The sequence below is a fragment of the Pholcus phalangioides genome, unplaced genomic scaffold, assembly GCF_987345545.1.
Source record: "Pholcus phalangioides strain wild (caught in Gottingen) unplaced genomic scaffold, Ppha-v1.0 ptg000024l_1, whole genome shotgun sequence".
Lineage (NCBI taxonomy): Eukaryota > Metazoa > Arthropoda > Arachnida > Araneae > Pholcidae > Pholcus > Pholcus phalangioides.
In genome coordinates, this window is record NW_028301616.1 from 16,742,630 (window position 1) to 16,763,792 (window position 21,163).

General features: G+C 35.5%; 2 protein-coding genes across 4 annotated transcripts in view; one reads left to right on the forward strand and one right to left on the reverse strand.

Annotated features, from left to right (window-relative positions):
• The window catches only part of LOC149068862 (protein ROP-like), a 20,350-nt gene extending 11,356 nt beyond the window's left edge, over window positions 1-8,994 (forward strand). Inside the window, exons 9-12 of one of the 3 annotated variants that reach the window (XM_089250868.1) lie at window positions 2,389-2,493; window positions 5,284-5,375; window positions 6,855-6,994; window positions 8,004-8,568. In XM_089250868.1, the coding sequence (XP_089106994.1) occupies window positions 2,389-2,493; window positions 5,284-5,375; window positions 6,855-6,994; window positions 8,004-8,077 (411 nt within the window). In that variant the 3' untranslated portion in view covers window positions 8,078-8,568. Of the gene's footprint in view, window positions 1-2,388; window positions 2,494-5,283; window positions 5,376-6,854; window positions 6,995-8,003 lie in introns of all 3 variants that reach the window. The other 2 variants (XM_089250867.1, XR_016195128.1) reach the window with 2 other exon arrangements.
• Window positions 8,977-17,548, reverse strand: Su(P) (prostaglandin E synthase Su(P)). The gene is made up of 6 exons (XM_089250869.1): window positions 17,200-17,548; window positions 14,282-14,494; window positions 12,742-12,944; window positions 11,045-11,257; window positions 10,712-10,826; window positions 8,977-9,168 (listed from the first exon to the last, which is right to left on the reverse strand). Exons 1-6 carry the CDS (start codon window positions 17,497-17,499, stop codon window positions 9,007-9,009), a joined length of 1,206 nt encoding a protein of 401 aa, XP_089106995.1. The 5' UTR covers window positions 17,500-17,548; the 3' UTR covers window positions 8,977-9,006.
• Between the last annotated feature and the right edge of the window lie 3,615 nt (window positions 17,549-21,163).

A 21,163-nucleotide genomic window follows, 5' to 3' on the forward strand; every position in this document is an offset into this window, starting at 1 on the left:
GGAAGGCGGTAGAAGCTACGGGTATAGCATAGAATTCTATGGGTTAGATTCTGTGGGGGGGAGGGGGGGCACTGGGAGAAAAACATTTTTGAAGAAGGGGGAGATGGGACAAAAAAGGTTGGGAAACTATGATCTATAGCAACGCCCGCTACATCCCATGGGTATACGTGAGATGACCTTCTTCAGTGACATCATGAGCTTTGCATGGAAGCCTTCTGCTATAGATGGTGTTGGATAAGTTCACATTGGAACAATGTAAAAATCTGGAATTCCTTTATAACGAAATTTCATTTTAATGAAGTGATTTCTCCGGTCTGTTGGAGTTTATTATAATAGGGTTCGACTCTATATATATATTTATATATACTTGATTTTATATTTTTTAAATAACTGAAGATTAGTTTCATTTTTGTAATGCAGGGTAGGCTAAAAATCCTGGACACATTTTAAAAATTAGTAAAAAATCAACCAATTGGCATAAAAAGGTGCCATTTGCATTAAAATACTAGTCATAGCCTAGGGTTTTTGTTTTGATAAATTAAAACAAATAGTTCAAAATTTGTCTTATAGATGACACTGTTTCACAAAAAACTAACTATCAAATATAAAATGTGACACAAACTGCATTGTTATAATTAGTGTCACATGAAACTACCAAATTTCAGTATGAGCAAACTGTTTGTAGCCCTGGCTGCATCCAAACAACACTCCTTCCAACCCACATGTCTGCTAACATCGATCATAGAAGAATCTCAATCACTTCTGTTATTCTTATTTTCAGTTCCTTGATGTTGGTAACAGGTGTTGCTAAACTATGTCTTTGACATGCATCTCCACAACAAGAAATCAAAGGCAGTTAAATCCGGAGACAGAAATGGACATAATATGTTGAGTTTTTCATGACACATCGCCATTTGTGAGTGAAATTTCGAACCAACAATTTTTCTAATTTATCAAAAAAAAAAAACTCAGCCTGAATGATAAGTATTTTAGTGAAACCACACCTTTCTATGTCTATTGGGGGATTTTTTAATTAATTTTTAAAATCTGTCCCTTTTTCGGGGGTTTCTGGAATTTTTTTTTCACTCTGAAACATATATCTCCCCATTGATATTACCTTTTTTTCCCACACATGCTCATACACTTTGACCAATCGACCATGAAATTCCCAGAATACAAGAACCCAAGTTGCTGCCTCCTAGCAGGGCAGATGCTATTTCAACCACGGCCCAGCTAGGATAATATGAAAAAGTTAGTCCAAAAAACAACTCTGAAGGAGGAAAATCACAACATCCATTTTGAGAATACCATTGTTTGTTCACCATGGCGCAAGAACCTGGAGTGACTACTACTATTACTAAACTATACATGCACCTCATCCATATTCCTCTGCAGAACGTTTATCGAATTGGTACATGTTGGAATGTGTGTGTGTAGTGAACCTTCCGTGAAGTTTGTTATGTGTAGTGCTGCCATCAGTTTTTCTAACTATGCATGAAGTGTAATGATTGAATAGTATACTGTTGTAGGCATGTTGCCCTCTGCGACAAGACTTTTTAATGAGGTGATCAGCTCACATTTGTACCTTAAAGTTTGGAACCACAGAAAACCAACTTTAGCCGACCACCACTGAGGCTACGGTTGGGTTTGAACATAGGTCCTTGCGATGCAAGTCTCTCACTATGACCACTCGACCACCACAATGGCAACCTGGACTGACTATGTAACCAAGAGTGAAATATGAAGAGATGGTATTTTTTGGTCTGAAATATACTGAGAAATTGAATTTTCTGGATGTTATGCGGAAACTGATAATTGGAAAGAAAAGTGATTTGTCCCCTTCGGGAATCGAACCCGAATCCCCTCGCATACCGGGCAAGTGCGCTAACCAATACACCAGAGACACACTTTTCAATTCCTCAAAACACGCAGAACCTACAACACGATACTTACATAAAATAAAAATTCATGCATTTATTATCTACCTTTACTTCAAATTATGAAAAACAGATGGCAGCACCAACAGAACACGAAACAAGCACAACTCTGAGACACAACATAAATACCTTAGGGCCACACATTCCAGCATATACCAATTCGTTAAAAATTCCATAGAGAAATAAGAACGAGGTGTGTGCATGGTTGAGTAGTAGTAATCTATGCCTACTGGCTGTTGATTTTCATCGACATCATCATCACACTTAATTGCTATTCTCATGCTGTAAATGAAATTAATTTCCTATATTAGGGCTGAATATTGTTAATGAGTGAAAAATTAATTTTATTAGAAGAGTGAGAACTCTGAATTAAAGAATACAGAGATTCTTTGATATGCTTGCTCATAAATATTTAGTTTGTTAAAAGTAATTTATTTATGAATAATTTCAGCTAGAGAAAGGCAAGCAAGCATCATTACTTGCGAGAAGAAAACATAGAGATCAAGCAAAATTTGTCGCATCTCGTTGGACACCGATCGTCAGAGATATAATGGAGGTTTGTCAGTTTCATTTGATTATCTGAATAACATTTTTTTTTTCAAATCTCGTAATGCACATGCTGTTAAAAAAAAAAAAAATTCACAGAATCTTTACAGAAATTAATAAAATATTTATGTGCACAGAGTTGTAAGAGGTTTTTATTGAAGGTCTCCTGGTCAAAAAAATAATGCACCAAGGAGAAATCTTTGGATTTGAATGAAACTTAGCGTGTTATTGTCATAGTAAAATGTTTGCAATATCGCAGAATGAAATTATCATTTATAGTGGAGAACAGCACAGTGACAACTAAAACGAATTGTAGCTCGCTGAGCCACCTTTAGGGCGAACACAAAAAAAAAAGATAAGGTCTGGCATTAGTGTATATAAGTTCTCTGGGTTAGGGGCCATTCAAGTATTATGTCATCATTGATGGGGTTTCCGATTTGCTGACTTTTGATGACAAGGGGGAGGGGGGTTTAGATAATGCTTACGTCATCAACCACCCTTTATGAAAATATTAAATATTTTTAATGGCATCTTACTCGATGCGCCAAAAACGAGAAAAACCTTTTGATAGCTTGTGGGCACTTGAAATAACATTCCCCTCTCCTCCCCCCCTATTGATAAGTGCCCTACAGAGCCACTTTAGTGATCTCTAAATGTTTCGCGGATCAAAGTGATCTGGAAATGTGTCCGGGCCACTTAAGTGCTCTGGAACTGTGCCACGCATCACTCAAGTGATCCGTAATTATATGCTGCAGATCACACAATTTAATAATCTGAGAATGTGCCGCGGGTAACTTGAGTGATGTAGAACCGCACTGGGGGGCGGGGCACTTAAGTGATCTAAAACTACGTGCAGTCACTCAAGGGATCTCTAAATGTGTCACGGATCACTTAAGTGTTCTGGAACTGTGTCCTGGGTCATTTAAGTGATCTGAAAATGTGCCACAGGCCACTTAAATGTTCTGGAATTGTACCAGGAGACACTTAAGCGATCTGTAAATGTGCTGCTTAGTTCATTTTTACAAAATTATGTTTGAGGAGGGCAGGACGCATGAGATAACCCTCCAAGGCCGTATTTGGTTCGCGGGCCAAGGGCCATTATGCGATTTATCATTATATGGCTTAGAGGGTGGGTCGCAATGAATTTATTAAAGATAAATTTTGAGTTTGTAGCCTTCAAATAACATCCCCATCCCACCCTCCCCCGTGTACGTCTCTGATCCCACCAATATGCGTTAGGATTCAGAGGGGGTAGAGCTGATGACAAAATTTTGCTGACAATGGGAGAAGGGGTCAAAGATGGCTAAAAAATTGCTTATGTAATACTTGAACGGCCCCTTAGTCCAAGGTAGATTTGTTGCAACTGTGCCTCTAGTTTCTGCACACTCACAGGTTGATGAAATCTTTGTCCCCTCAATTGGCAGCAAGGCCAGTGTAAGGCCATGAGTAAGCCAGCCACGCAAGGGTTTCAACTTGATGCAAATATTCTTAAGAAACTTTTCTTATGTGGGGTCAAGCATTACCATGCAGATAAATAGCTGCTGGAAGCACTGTTATGGGTGGCAAAACTTGTGACTACAGGATTTCCTTAGCATGTTGTTGAGCAGTTGGGGTTCCCGGTATCACTACTAGGGATGACTGTCTTTCATAAGTGATGGCTTCCCAGATTATCAGACTTGCAGTTGGTGATGGCACACTTTTCCAAAGAATAAGCGCTATTCGTCTGCTGACCACAAGGTGGAAATTGAACACGAACGTCATTGGATGTCAAACAGAATCACAATTCATCGCTTAAGTCCCATAGTTGCGTAACAGTCCTTAAATGAGCCTAAGAGGCATTTCCAGCAATCAACAATAGTTTATCAAGCAAAAACAGAGGTGTAGTTCCTGCAAGCAGTTTCTGAGGGTGTTTTAAAGGGGGGAAGAGACACTTTCATGCTTTCTGGTGGCAGGACTATTTACATAATTCTTCCGTAACAATTCTTTTTTTTTCATTCTTCATTTGCATAATTCATTGTGTAATCACTTGCCAATTTTTCAGTGATTGGAGTATTTTTTCTTGGTGCATTGTTTTTTTTTGACACGGTTACAACACGTTCACCAAAATTACGTCTGTTGACGCAGAGCTGCAACGAAAGGAATTGAAACTTATTACCTAATAGAACTGCCATGATATTGATTTTGACATTTACTTAGATATGCTGAAACTTTCACCAGTATTCCAAATGCAATATTCACACAGCCCAATGCTGTCTTCCACTAAACAGTGCATACACATTTAAAATATTCCTCTAAGTAACTTGAATTGGTGCATGTTAGAAAGTGCCAAGCACGTGTTCTGTACATAACAAGAAGTTTGTTTGTGAGAAATGCTTGTTATGTAGTTTAAGAAGCTTCCATCCATTGTCTGAATTAAGAAGTAAACAATTCAACAGGTTATTTTTGCCTGTTATATTATTCATGAATTTTAAATGTCAAAGTCCTTTGCCATTGGGACACAGATGTTCGATCATTTTTGGAAATAATTTTTCCAAACCGATGGATCAGAGCTGGTGTACCTATAGCCTGGGCATCCAAATCTTCATGTTATCACTCCACTATATTTCTTTCAAAAATATAGAAAAATAAAGGTTAAAATTACTGGCATGTTTTGATTTTGTTGTGATATGAAATAGCGAAGTCATAGTATATAAGCTCATTTTGAAAATACAGTTTTGTTTGCATACATTGAACATAAATGCAAAAACAACTGTGTTTCTCTAATCTCTACACATAAAATATAAATTTTATATTCTTTCAGCAAATCATTGAAGATGATATAGACAAAGTGGAGTTTCCATTACTGGACGACAATCTTCGCATAAGTGCCCAATCTCGTTATTTCAAACAAAGGTAGATCAATTCAACAGCAGTGATGCTATTTGAAGCTACTTATGTTGTGCGCACAAATATTTTCTTGACAAATTTGTTGTCACATATTTCTTCCTTTGAAAAATACTAGTTGCATTCTAGTGAGATAACAATCATATTTTATGGGAATTCATTAAGATTAGCATGTTGGCTTACTACTCGTACAATGTCATTGCCATTACATAATGTTTTTCCTCTGAGTTGTTATGCAATGATCCAGAATTTAGGATCCATGAAGCACTTGGCCATACCCAGATGTTTTATCTTTTACTAACAGCAGAACGTCATCAGTAGATATTCTGATCACAAACTGAATGTAGACAAATAGAGGAATTTTTATCCATTTACTCTGAGAGAGAGAGAGATTAGAGCTCCTCAACTATTTTTCTTTTGATTTTGTGCAGAGCAAGCTATCAGGTTTTATGACCTGCATAATTTTTTTAAATTTTTCTGAGTGTGGTTTTCATTTCAAAAGCTTATTTACCAGAAATTATAAAGATTTTAATTAAAGGGTACAGCCGAATAATGGTCTATGTCATTTTTTTAACGGTTAGAGGAGACAATAAAAGTCACACACACATCCCTGAATTATTTGGATGTTTTTGCCGGGATCACAGCTGTGTAAAGTGGTATAACGATTACATCCATTGGTTTCTGCAGAACCTACTTATACTTAAGTATAACAGAAACTATATAGAATGGTATTCGGCCAAAAACCTTGATTTTGTAAAAATATAACAAACCATTATCCAGCCAAACCATTCAGTTTAGGAATAATTATAAAATCCAAAAACGCTATCATATAATATTAACATATGTAGTGGTAGAGATGTCATTTTTCTTGGCAATTATCATTACAGCACATCAAAGAAAAAGACTTCCTGGATATTAATGCTCAGATGGAAAGAAAATTCGTTTCCTCCACAGTGGGAAAAAGTTTCTTTGAAAATTTGTTCTAAATAACCTTGGCCATCTAGTGCAGTTTCCCAACCACTGGGCACTGACATTAGTCAAATCGGGCTGAGTGATTCTGTTTCATTTTTGTCCATTAATAGCATGTATGGCAGGACCTTTCATTCACAAAAGGAATCAACCAGGCCATGGGCTTTCAAAGGTTAAGAACCAGCATCGATCTAGAGCGTTTGCCCATATTACAAGAGGACTGGGGTTTAATTCTCTACGGAGACAAAAACTTTTTTTTCAAAGTTCATCTCAGCATCAATATCCAGTCTCCTTGTTTGATGTGCTGTAATATGTGGTGGTGTTTTGATAATTTCAAATTGCTTTTAATAGAAATTTGTAGTTGCGTACAATGTTTCTATTTTTAATCACTTGAACAAAATTGGCTCGTTCTTTTGATTGGTTCAAATTCCAAGTAACAATTTTGATGCTTTTCTCTGTTATTTTTTCTTGAAAAACAAGATTTTTTCCATTAAAATAATTTTTAAATCTTTATATTAGAAAAGCATTATGGCACCAAGATGAAGATTCACAAGACATCAACTGCCTTATTATTTTTATCTTGGGAGGTGCAATGTATTCGGAAGTCAGGTGTGCATATGAAGTCACCAACAGCAAAATCGGCTGGAAAGTTATTTTAGGTGTGTTTCTATATTTATATCTTTCTGTTTGATGCAATTTTCTTTTTTAGTCAATACATTACGCTGACTATAAATACAGCCTGGTGAAAATATTTCATATGGTGTATCCATTTAATAGCATTCCAAAGCAGAATGTTTTGCAACGAGCCTTCAGCTAGAATATAATAGTTTTTCTACACAGAAGAGTTCTTTTTCTTCTTTCATTGAAAGTTTTTGCAGCAGCACTGTTTGTTCCGCTGCATACATCCCAGTGTCTTTGGGGTAATAGGTTATAACAATCAATATTAAGTTAAAGAATGTATTTGAAAGGCTTACAGCAAAAACAGGTTAGCTCTATTTTTCTTCCATTAAGCCAAGAAGGAGCCAGCTTGGAGTGCTGGAGGTACCCCTTTCTTGTGCTGCCAATACTATGATGATGTTAGAGCTGTCTATTGAGAAACACGAACTAAATGCTGGAGTTACTTTCGTCTTGCACCAAATGATTTTTGTTTAAACATGAAAGTGGACTCAACTCAAAAATGCAAAAAATAGAGCTAACCCATTTCTGCTGAAAAAAGCCCTTCAATTATGTTTTATTATAATATTTTTTATGACAAATTGTTGGCACTAAAGCCGTCAGCCTGAGTGGAAGCAGACACACTGTGGTAAATTTATTTATAAAAAAGTGCTCTATGAGATGCCTAAATCTTATTAATCATTGAATTAAAAAGCGCAACAGCGTATGTCTAACGTCAGTCATGCTATGTGAGACTATTTTTTGAATAAAAGATGAGACTGTGCATTTTGTACTTTCAAGTAAAAAAACCAATTTAGCTAATCAACTAATGTTTGATGTCTCTATAACCCATATCTATTGAATTAAGGGTTTAACAAATAGCATAAATTGTTTTCTTTTCGTATTGAATAAATTTTTTGTGGATTTAATAATTACTTGCTACAAATTTAATTCTGCCTTCTATATTTCATGTATCAGTCAATTATTTCTTTTTTTTTTTTCTTCTCCTATTAGGCAGTGATGTTATTATGACACCGAATATTTTCTTGCAGAAGCTAGCAAATATGGATTCCAATAAATTGTCATGAAGCATGCATGGTAAAGGGAACTAGAGAAACTTACATTTGAACTTGAAAGTGTTGTGAGAAACTTACATGTTTTTTAGATCCTTTGTTATATTCAGTGTTTGTATTATAGTATCAAATAGCTTTTTTTTTGCTTTTATTTGCACAGTTATGTTCTTTATTCGAGTAATTTATGGTCAGTGCATATTTTCATGGGATTCTATTCCAACTGTTTGTTTAACTAGTAAATATACTGTATGTAACATAACTTATGATTTAAAATGTCTAAAAGAAGAGCTGCTAACTTTTTATTCTATTGATCCCTTCTTCGAAAACATTTATTTCTAATCTCTCTTAACTCAAGCTCCACCCATAGCTTCTACCACCCACCTGGGTGATATTGGGAAACACTCCTTCCATTATGTGTGTGTGTATATATATGCTATTGAACTTGGAGAAGTGACTTGAGGAATTTTTGGATTTATGTTTAGATAAAGTGGTTATCCGGATTATGATAATTTCATTGTTTTTTATCCGATACTACTTCATCATACACTAACTCTGGTCACATCGCCATACACAATGTACTGCCATTAATGAGTTTGGTTGGAAATGAAGGTGGCCACATCTATCATTGGTCACCTCAAGCTCCTTAGGGAAAATATCTTATCTATATCCTTCCCCAGGATTAAACCTGGGACCTTATGGCAACCTTCACAGTGTTAAATGAGCATCTTACCACCACACCATTTGGGTGCATCCAATACTGGAAGAGTTTACAAAAAGCAATAGCAAATGCTAGATGGACATATATAAACATGTTTTTAAATATATCATTTAACATGCATGAATTTACAGGTTTTCTAACTGAAAATCAGTCGCACAATAATGATATTCTATCGTACAATATACATGTATAATAAAGTGAACGTGCTATGGTCAATATAATGTGTTTATGCTTGAGCATTGTAACTTTTGTAATTGGTAAGTTCATAACCCTGGTGGTTAACTACAGCATTCTTCATGTTGTTATACCACAGGCCAATATTTGTATGAGACAAGAGATCATCGAAAGCTTCACATCCTTCAATTGAACTTAGCACTCCATAAACAGACTAAAATCATGAGATAAAACCAATATTAATCATATTTTAAACATACCATAATTTATTATTTTTTATTCTATGGATTAGACCAACGCATATTATCTACAACTTTTTTCTGAAAATAAGTATTTAAAAAAAAAGTATGTAAGTGCACAAGTAGAAGAATTGACATTTTATTTTTAAAATGAATGCACTCAGTCAGGCACAGATACAGGACTACTGTATATGTTGCTGTGTATTACTGGGAGTAAAGGGCTTACATTGAAAAAAAGTCTAATTTTTTTTTTTTTACAGAATGGAACTATTATCTTCCATTTTATTTCTGAATCTGGAGGGGGAGGAAGCTGAATTTGTAACTTGCAGTTATCAACTTTTGATTCCTAAATAAGCAATTAGTAAAAATTGGCAAAGAAATTTTGGAAAAAAAATTGGGGTAGGCTATGCCATAGGCACGGCTGCAAGTTTTGCTGTGAATAAGTTTTTTTGTGCCTGAATCACATGGTAAGTACTGACATAATGAAATTATGTCATTATCATCAGCTTTGTCTTTGGAATGGATAACAAATGATACTAATATCGTCTATTTTCATTGTGAACCTCGAGATCAAATGGAAAACAATGTTATGAATCAGGGCAGCAAGCCTGGTGCTTAGACGGGAAAAGATTAAAACCTGTGTGATATTATTCAATTTGTCTTTTCAACGTGCATCTGACGATACCATTGCTTTTGACTTGCCTTCCATACTTTTTGAGATATAATGGAAAACAATGTTATGAATCAGGGCAATGGGACTGGTATACAGAAAGGAAGAGATATTGAAATCAGAAGAAATATCAAAACCAGAGATATCATTGAATACACCATTGCAATTTGTATCTGATGACACCATTGCTTTTGAATTGCATTGGGTACTTCCTGAGATATGAGCATTTAAAGAATTTCATCGTGCAACTTTTTGTGAATGCTCCCAGTTTCGTCAGATGATTTAAAAGAATACTTTTAAATCATCTGAGAAGTATTTGTGTCAAAAAAAACCCGGAAAGTCAAAGAAAATGTCAAATACTTGGCAAAACTCAAAGAAATATGCAAACACAATCAACGCTCGTTATAACAACCCTTCTATTGAAAAATGAATGTTTTATTGGGTAGTCACTATATTAAATATCCCAAATGTTTTCCTCTTGATATATAAAAACATTTGACTTACCCTACTGGTCATTGTAATATAATAACCGCTAGAACTTGGAGTTGTTATAATGAATGTCAACTGTATTTGATAAAAATTCAGGAAAAAATTCATTGAAGGGAAAAAAACAAACTAAAAACATTTGGAAGGTTAAAATTTTGAATTGAATTTCTCTCTTCAGGAGTTTTGGTTGGGGAAATTATCACGTAAATTTTACTGTTATTAAAAAAATTTAAATTTCATTTTTATGTCAATGGAAACCACAATTCATCAACTGCTAACCTTATGACATTCTGAAAACATTATTACAGAGATTTCCAAACTTTTCCTACTCACATTTGTGCATTATATTAGCTCATACTCACTAAATCAGCTAAATTAGGATATTCTCCTCCCATGAACTTGGATTTTCCTACATTTTTCATCCATGTTCGAGAATAATCATAAAGAGATTCTCTGACATCTTCTTTTAATCCATACCTAACAAAAGACAGAATTGAATTTTTAAAACTGAAATAAATTATCACTACTATAGATTTTAAATTGATGCAATTACGAAATGTCAAGATTTTGATTCATATTTTGATGAAAGGTTGACAATGCGTAATTACAATAAATTGCATTGCGCTTGCATCAGTGAATTAAACTCTATATTAAGTTTTAAAGTGTTTTTCCAAAAAAAAAGAAAGAAAACATACTTTTTCTTCAATCTTTTTCCGATCAAATACATAGCTGCAGCTCCAACATATATCACAGTTAATCGTTCAAACTTTGAGAAATGCTTATCCCATTCCCCAACTTCAGAGAAATGCCTAAAAGCTTGAAGTGCTTCGTTCGAGGAACGGTAGATGTTTGGTGACAGCACATGAACAAACTCCTGGTCTACCCAACGCCGCCATTTTCTTTCTTTACTAAAAAGATATGTATTTAATTTCAAAGTCTTAGCTTGCTTTAATTACTTAAGCACATTGTACCAGTTTTATTGACATTTCAATTCAGTTTTTATAAAGCAATAATGATTACCATAGTTGTGAGATATTCAAATTCTTAACATGTAATTGAGACATGTAATGGGTTGAGAATTTAAGAGATTCCTTCTGAAAGAGGATTTTTAAAAGTGCTGTTTACTGGTTCTAGTCGTCGCTGGATTTCAGGAACAATATGTCAAGAATTGAATGTCTTTCCCATTTGCTAACTAAATTCTGAGTTCATACAAATGTGCGTCAGCTGTTTGAAGTTGAAGTGCAAACAGAGATAGTTAGGAAGGTTCAAGAAAGTCCCTTATATTATATTGGAATGAGATCGATTAATGATATTATACACATTATAACATATAGTTGGTGATGATAGCCACTTTGAATGCCTACAATGACTCCAAAATTCAAGGATGCCTCTCAGGTAAATATTCAGTAGTCATGATGTGTTAAAGTAGTTTTTGATAAACACATTCATGTATAACATTCGCAAGTCCAAAATATAGATAGATTAGGAAAACTATAAATGTTTACAAAGCTTAAGAGTTTTGAGGGGAAAAAATTTCATGTAGTTTTTTGGGCTTATGAGAATTACAGGGTCTATCTTGTGTTTATTTCATTGCCAAAAAGGTGACCATCAGTTATTTTGTGTGAGCGTGAACTCTCATCAATTTGTTTATCAACTTTTTCTTCACCCTTTTTGATAGGGTTTTTGCCCGTCAAGTCTACAGTAATGAACAAGGCTTGACAAATGGAAATAATAATAAGGCATCAGCCATTTTCTTAGAAATCAAGCATGTATTTTTTTGTAAAATATTTTTTTCTCTACTTTTCTACGGCAGGGCTGTCTCAAGAGCATCATAGGCTCCCAGGCCAAGAGATTTCTCTGAGGCCCTATTAGGCAAATTCTCGAAAATTCAACTAGATCGCATTTGTTTCATTTGTGTCAGGCCCCAGGCTGTGCCCATGCCTTAAGATGGCACTGCTCTATGGCTCAGTAGCTCCTTTGCATATTGTAGACAGAGAGATAATTTCTGAATATTTAATGTTCTTAAACTCCACTTTAGTCATCGCAAACAGAAAATCTTAGGTAACAACACCAATTTTCTGGTTGCAATAGGGGTGACAATGATAATAATGTGGCATGCAACTCAACATACTAAAATATTTTAACGCCAATAACTACAGTGGATCCTCTCGATAACATACCTTTGAGACAAAAAAAGTTTTCAACTAACAGGGAGCACCCGTAAATGGGTAGTAAAATACATTTGAATCCATGTTCGTTAACTGGAGGCGTCCACCTGCTATCTGGGAGTTTCGTTATGGGAGGTTCCATTGTATCATTGATCATATACTAATATCTACTATATGGGGGGGGGGGATATGTCGAACACATTCTTATAATACATAATTTTCACCTGATCTCTTCCGTCTTTCTGTTAGAATCATTTTCTCCATACATCAGAAAATACTGGTTCATTATTTCTGTTACTTCCTTGCCATCTTCATTTAAATACTTTATCGGTATATAGTAATTCAGGACATCCTGTAATTTTCTTGTCGAATCCAATAAGTATGTGCCGAGGATGCTGATGATAGCAGATGAATCATTAAGCTGATGCTAACAAGTGAGGATGAATAACTTTGATAAGTAAAAAAATGAAAATGGCAGAATTTCAATAAATCACGTTTATGCATAGGTGCCATTTATAAGACCTGAAAACTGCAGTTTATCACGTGATTAACTATTTTGTACCGATGAAAACATTTCGTACTAATGAAAGGAAAAACTGGAATTTTTGAGATTGCATAGGGTGACCACATGACCTGTTTTTCCAGGATGTTCTGTACTTTTTACCACCCCATCCCGATTTTGTTTTATAAAAATGTCCCATTTTTGTTTGTTTTCAATGAAGCCTCTTGAATTGTTTATCTTTCACTGAAATCGAGGATTTAAAATTATTTTGCCAACTTATAAACAATAATTTATGACTATAAATATGGATATTATCTCTCATATTTTTTTTTTGTAGAATTCATTTTCATCTACTGATATTTGTAATAGTGGTTACTTCATTTTGCACCATTAATGATTTATTTTGGCAATTAGCAATAATTGATAACTTTCAAGGAATTAGACATTTTCTGTATTATTATGCTGAGGTGAACTTGAAAAGAAAAGTCACCTGGCCTCACGCCACAGTACGCTAAATAAGAAAGGCAGTATTGTGTCTCCAGTGGTGTGCCTGGTAGTGCACTTGTCCAGTTTGCAAGAAGACCAGGATTCGATTCATGGCAAATAAGACTCAGACGACCAGGTGACATTTCTTTCTGAGTTTACCTTGGCATAATATTCAGTAAATGTCTAATTCCTTGGTGTATAAAAGATTGACAACTTTGTTTACTTTTGCCCTTGTATCTGGTGACAATTGCTGATTTCTCATACTTGAAATCATAGCTGCTGGGAGCTGAGGCTGTTTGAGTCCTTCCCCCTCCAATAAATTTCTGGAGGGGCTGAACCCCTCAATAATTAACAAATATACAATGTAATGTGCCACTCCCCATCTCCAGCATAGGGGTTTGAGTCCTGTATATAAAAAGGGACAACTAAGAACTTTCACCCCCAACCATTTTTTTTTTCATTTCGTCACCTCTGCTTGAAATTCTAATTTCCTCATATTTTTTCAGAGAAAAAGTGAAAAACTAAATCTTGAATTCTTCCCTAAAGGAAAATATTCTTCATGGAAGCAAAGCACAATTGAGGATTTATATATAAAGATATGAAAAATTTAAAGAATCTAGTTTCTGGCAATCAGATTTCGATAAAGCTGAAAAATCTAAAATCTTCTGGGTAAATCTGAAGCATTGCACCTACGTGTGTACACATAAGCTCTATTTGTGATTTTCATTATAAATCCCATTTTCACAGACACTTATGTAATTTTTAAAAAAACTTACCCTTGTATTAGTTTTTTCTTCATGAGTAACGAGAATAGGGACCTTCTTATAATGTGAGAACTTGATCTGCTGTCTTTTCACAGGATTCACTTCAATGATGTCATAGGGTATTCCGTAGTAATCCAGATAGACTCTGACTTTACAGCAAAATGGGCACGTCTGGTACTGATACAGGATGAATTTGAGCCCCAGATCTTTTGCGGGTCCAGTAACCTTCAGAAAATATGTAAAATATATATTTTTTTAAAACCGCACATAAAGTGATGACTTTTTGATTGTCACTCTTAATTGGCGCAACCATTTTGTGAAGCCATACTGAAGGCTTTGGCTTGGTATACGCCAGTGCTTGACAAAAAGTTTAGAGGTGATCTAAACTGAAAGTTTTGAGGCCTACCTTTGCCTGGTAGGTAGACATAATGAAATTGGTACCATCGGATTTGTCTTTGGGATAGCTATAGGTGACACCATTGGCTTATATTTGTGTTGCAAACTTCACCAGATATAGCATAAAACAATTTTGTTTTGAAAGTGGACCGCAAGCCTAGTGCTCAGACAGGAGGAGGTATTAAAGCATCATTCGATTTGTCTCAAAAATGACCATTGGCTTTTATTTGCATTGCGAACCTCTTGAGATATAACGTAAAACTATTCTGTTGGAAAAGTAGACAGTGAGCTCAGTGCCCACCCACACCAGATGAGGTATTAAAACCAGAGCAGCATCGTTGGATTTGTTTAAACAAGACCTACCTGCAATCATCAAAAACACAGACATATTCTGAATACTTGCTGAGATATGTGGTTTTAAATTATTTTGTAACTCAACTATTTTGTGAATGCACTCAGTTTGAGGACCCCTGCTATAGCCGTTACACAATGACAATTGATTAAATCACTGTGTACCTTTCTGTCACCAAGTTTATGACCGCACCAAAACAGTGATATATTGCCAACACAGTCATTCCCAGCACTAAAACATAGATCTTAACAAGTCACAAGATAGCGCAGAATCCTGTCTGGTGATAAAAAAATGGCAGAGGATACGCATATGGAGCCAGACATTTATTCAGTGCATAGCAGAAAATTTGTAGCGACATTACGCTCCTTGCCAGATCTTTTTAAAGGCACGTGACACCGGACACTTATTTGATGTACGGCAGATTTCATCAAGTCCCAGGCTTAGTTTATCAACACTGGTTTGCAGAACCCTTTGAAAATAAGCGAAACAAATAATTATTTCACCTTTATTATTTAACACGATGCGATTTAGTTTTGGGAACAGGTGCTGTATAATCCAGACCGCCAAATCCAATATAATCCAGATTGCCAACGCCGGCGCTCTCAGTTATGCCGATCGGGCTCTCACTTGCTTTGCCGGGTTGTCATTGTTCTAGATTGTTCCTCGGTAGCTTCCATTACCCATCCATTATAGATGGCGCTTAAAGCGCGGGCGATTCAAACGGATAACACCGTTTTTTCCCTTTGTGCAGTAGTGTCGTTGTCTTGGATTACTCCCGATGCGATTACCTTTCGTTAGTTGTTTTTAGCATGTCTTTTCAAATTTTTGAATAGTCATTTAGTGTTTTTCGTTCCGAGCATTAGGATTACATTTTTGTCGACCGGTAGGGCTGTATCCTTTTTATTTATTTTTCTTATTAATATTCGTTATTTTATTTAATTTCCGTTATTTATTTAAAAGAATCTGGATACCCGGAAATAGTCCGGGTTTTAAATTTTTTTATACGTAGAATATGCAAATATATATTTTTACAACATGCATGACCGTTGTTTATTTAAATATACTATTATATTTCATTTGTGTTTCATGATATTTTTCATATTTGAATGGGTTTTTATTATTGTTTTCCATGCTGGCAATTTTTTTTTCGGCGTCCGCAGTGTCTAACGGCTTGGCGACTTTTGGTCGGGTCGTCGGGACATGTTTGGCGCCGAAAAAAAAGTCGCCAGAAATCGCCAATCGCTGGATTATACAGCACCTGTTCCGCAAGCACATCCTGACCCTTCACAGCGAAATATGTCATTTAAAATGAATCTCTCAGTTGTCTTGAAAACTCACTGTTACCCATTTGCCTATAATTAAGTTGTGTGACCAGCTGCCTCTTTTTAAGGAAACGCTGACCAGGGGTCCCTCCAGTCCTGGGGACCCGATGTGTTTTGTTTTCACTCTATAAACTTCCTATGATATGGTCTTTGACAATTCTGTTCTAGGGATCAGCCAAAGACCTTGAATAGGGATCAAGACAGCTTAAAACTGAAATTACTCTCATCCTTGACTGTTTTTGAAGGAGAATTTTCAAAAATTTCAACACCTCGGATTATCCGGAATCACGAACTTTCGAGACTGGAATTACCAGGACTCTACTGTTATTCAATTTGTTAATTCTGAAACATCCACTTGGCAGTAATGCGTTCCGTAATGCACATGCACTACCTGATTGGACATTGAACAAAAGGTCCGGCTCAGAGCAGTACCTCCTAGAGATAGAAGGCCTCCGCACTCAGTCTGTGATGTGAGCAAGTAGTCCATTTTCCCTCAGAATATTCAGGGAAAAAAAAATTCCCTGCTTGTGCCAGTATCATCGTTGTGAGGAAAAGAAATGATCGGGTTCAGAATTGGTGATTTTTATGCCCCACATCCAATCACATTGCGGTATTTGTGAGCCAATCAGAAAGATTCTACGCCAAAATAAGAAAAAACGAAATAGGATGCTGTGTTTCAAAATGTGGCAAACTTGCTAGGTAGTCTGAATGACGTCTATGGCAAACAGTGCAGAGACCTTCTATCTCTAGGAGGCGCTGCTCAGAGCCCACAGCGAAAAAAAAGAAATAGTCGCCAAACAGCGTTATACCGTACGTACCTACATTGGAAACTCATTCGATGTGGAAATGAAAATTCTCACCTGGCGAGAAGGGTTCGTGACTTCAGGGGCTTTCGTCTCGTAATAATCTCTCACTTCAACAGAACTCGAACCGATGAGGCGAGCTTTTTTCTTCTCTTGCATAGCAGTCCAATAACCATAGCTGCCTCCGCCGACACCGAGCAAACAAACCGCGACGGCCAGTCTCTTGAAGCGACCTCCGCCGGAACCGAAAGTCGACCGCGAACCGAATTTGGCGAACTGTTCCGCGACGCAACGGTTCCGGCTGCCCAATAAATTCGCCGGTTTCAACAGGAAATTCACAAACAACCGATAGGCCATTGTATGTGCGGCGCGGAAACAAAATTTTTCACACACCGCTACAGAAGTACAAGAATAGTAAACACACTTGTACCTTTCGCCTCATCTTTTCTTTTTTAATTATACAGGACTTTATGCTCTCGCCTCTTTAGATTGAAATTTCTTGACTTTATTCGATTTAATTATTCAGGGCTTTCAGCTACTAAGACTGTTTCCTGTAGCGATAATGGCAGTTCACGGAATTTCTGAAATTTCAAAACTGAAAATTTTAATTAGTGATGTGATACTGGTACTTTTGCTGTCATCTATCCAAAAATGTGAAAAATTCGTAAATGGATCCAAACAAGAATAATAGGACTCTTTACTTCATCTATTATTTTGAAAACAAATGAGAAACTGTCAACCAGTATTATTTCTCAACCATAGAGGGCAGTGAATGCATATTATTTTCATATTTTTGTATCACTGGTCAAAGCCGTATAAATTTTATATGTCAATAAGCACGGTGGTCCGCATGTTGAATCATCAGCCAGGCCATGATGCAAGCTACCTTAGATGCAAGGAACTCCCCCTAAAAAGGGTGCCAGTAGTTGTCGAGAGCGACAACCGACAAGCAAAATAATAAAAAGAAAACATCCATTTAAAAAAATGACAGGTGTTAATGTGGTCGGTCTTGACTTACTCTACTGGATTTGATTTAAGGTTTCCAGCATCGAGCTTATATTACTGTAGGGAGCATCCTGCCACCGCGACGTCGTCCACATCTAATGCAAGGATACCATGTGATTCGGCGCAAACAAACACTATCTCCCATAGCGATCAATGTTAAAATTGCCGATTTTAACATAGAATTGCGGAAATTTAGTAAGGTTTTCCGCCGCATCAATAATTTTAAAAATTGAATCGAATTCTTGATTTTCGAAATATTGAGTTCGCTTAGAGATACGAAGTCCAGAAAATTAAATATAAATTAATTAGCCAGACCCACTTTTGAGGTTGATATTCATGCAATAACATTGATTTCAACTTTTTATTTATATCTCAAGCACGAAAATGAAAATTAATGTCTCCGTATCGTCTTATAATGTACAACTGCATCAATCCATATAGTTTAGGATGTTTTGAAATCAATTATGGAATTATTTTTTTATTAATTATTATTTCTTTCATTACTTCTGGAGTAATTGCTTTAATCAATTCTGGATTTGTTTCTTTCATTATTGTGCTGAAATTATTTTTCATTAACGCTATTAGTTCTTTTACTAATGCTGGAATTATTTCTTTCATTGATTCTGAAATTATATCTCATTAATTCTGGCATTATCTCTTCAATTAATTTTGGAATTATATCTCTAATTTTGGAAGTATCACTTTTTCATTAATGCTGGAATTATTTCTTTCATTAATTCTAGAATTTGTCTTTCATTAATTTTGGAACTATTTTTTACTTTCATTCTGGAATTACCGCTTTCATTAATTTTGGAATTATCACTTCATTACTGCTGAAATTTCTTTCATCGATTTTGGAATTATCTCTTCCATTAATTCTATAATTTGTCTTTCATTCATTTTGGAATTATCCCTTTTTCATAATTCTGGAATTATTTCTTTCATTATTAATGCTGAAATTATCGCTTTCATTTATTTTGGAACTGAAATGATCTGTTTCATTAAAACGAATTTTTCTTTAATTTATTCTGGAATCATCTTTCATTAATTCCGAATTATCTTTCATTTATGCTGGAATTATCTTTAATTTACCATTAATTTGGAACTGAAATTATCACTTTCATTAATTCTGGAATTATTACTTCCATTAATTTTGAAATTATCAATTTCGACAATGCTGAAAGTATCTCTTTCATTAATTCTGGAATTATCTTTAATTACTCTCATGAAAGGAATGCCACATTAAAGGAATAAATCTAAATGAAAGAAACAGAAATTAATGGATCTGCCTGTTTTTGCTTCAAAAAATGCTTGATTAAAGCTGCGGAATTTAATTTATATGGGCCCATAATTAATTTCAAAACATCCTAAACTATATGTATTGATGCAGTTGTATATTATAAGACAATACGGAGACATTAATTTTCATTTTCGTGCTTGAGAACACATAAATAAAAAGCTGAAATTAATGTCATTGCATGGATATTAACCTCAAAAGTGGGTCTGGCTAATTATTTTATATTTAATTTTCTGGGCTTCGTATCTCCCCAAGTTATCGCCTGACGCTAATAGAAACGTTTTTTGGAAGTCATAAAATGTCTCAAACATGACGTGATAAAATGGTCATTATGTCCATTTTGAAAACGTCAAAAATGACGTCAAAAAAATGACCATTTGCAAATAGTTAGACTTTCAGAAGATAGATGGCGCTATTCGAAGAGACGGGGAAAAAAAATATCACCTTCTAGCGCAGGTCGGAGTCGAACCCGGTTTCTCTCCGGGTTGTCCCTATGTATCTAATTCGTTGCATCTTTTTGAATTTTTGACAGATTTCACAGATCTTCTGATCGTCCGTAAAAAACATGATATGGATGCAATTATAATTTATATAACGTACGTTGATAAATTTATATGAACAATTACTCATTGAAAAATTTTGCATTTCCATTCAAAACAAAATCGCAATTAAAAGTACTTCATTTATCTTGTGACAACCAGTAACGAATAGGCCTAAGGTAATTTTGAAACACCCTCTGAAGGTTCATTAACAAACATTTTGGATAATTTTGATATTTTCATCCGGAACAGAATTTTTCAGTTGGAAAGAAATTCGTGATTTTTATGACGCAAAATCGTTTACGCCATAAAAAATCACGTCATTTCATGACCTTCATGGCTAATAAGGTCATGAAATGACCTGATATTTCATTAAGGTCATCATGAATCACGTTACTTCCTGACCTTTATTGTTCGTGGTCATTAAATGACTTTGAAATGACGTGATTTTTTTTTTTTGACTGACGTCATTCAGAGAAAATGACCAAATTTTCACGTCATATTTGACGTCAGGCGACTACTTGAGTCTAAGCGAACTCAATATTTCAAAAATCAAGAATTCAATTTAATTTTTAAAATTATTGATGTGGCGGAAAACCTTACTAAATTTCCGCAATTCTATGTTAAAATCGGCAATTTTAACATCGATCTCTATGGGAGATCGTGTTTGCTTACACCGAATCACGTGGTCTTCAGACGAAAGATGTTGGGGGACACCTTTCTCAGCACTGCCAAGGAGGAGACCGCTGACGCCATGCTCCCTCCAGTAATATAAGTTCGATGGTTACCAGCTGCTTACTATTACTTGCAGTGAAGTCACTGAGTGAAGTAGTGCCTACAGCATTAGGTAGATATTCATAAGATGAAAAAGATGTGTGGGCTCTGGTTGAATGGGAGTCCAAAAGTTTATAGTGCCTTGACTTACTGTAGCTGTACGGTTTTGAACTGGATAATTTCATTGTGAAAACAATATTCACTTGATGAAGGTTCTACTGCTGTCATCTAGCCTTCAAGGACAATAATAGACGTGAGTTTCATTTTCTCCTTTCCAAACATTAGATGGCAGTACCTGATCTATGATCAGTTCAATTTTCCGATCATGATGACGTACAAGACGTCATGCGCTTTGGATGTGTCCTTCACTCAAACCGGGGTAAAACCCTCAGGCATAAAGCCCTGT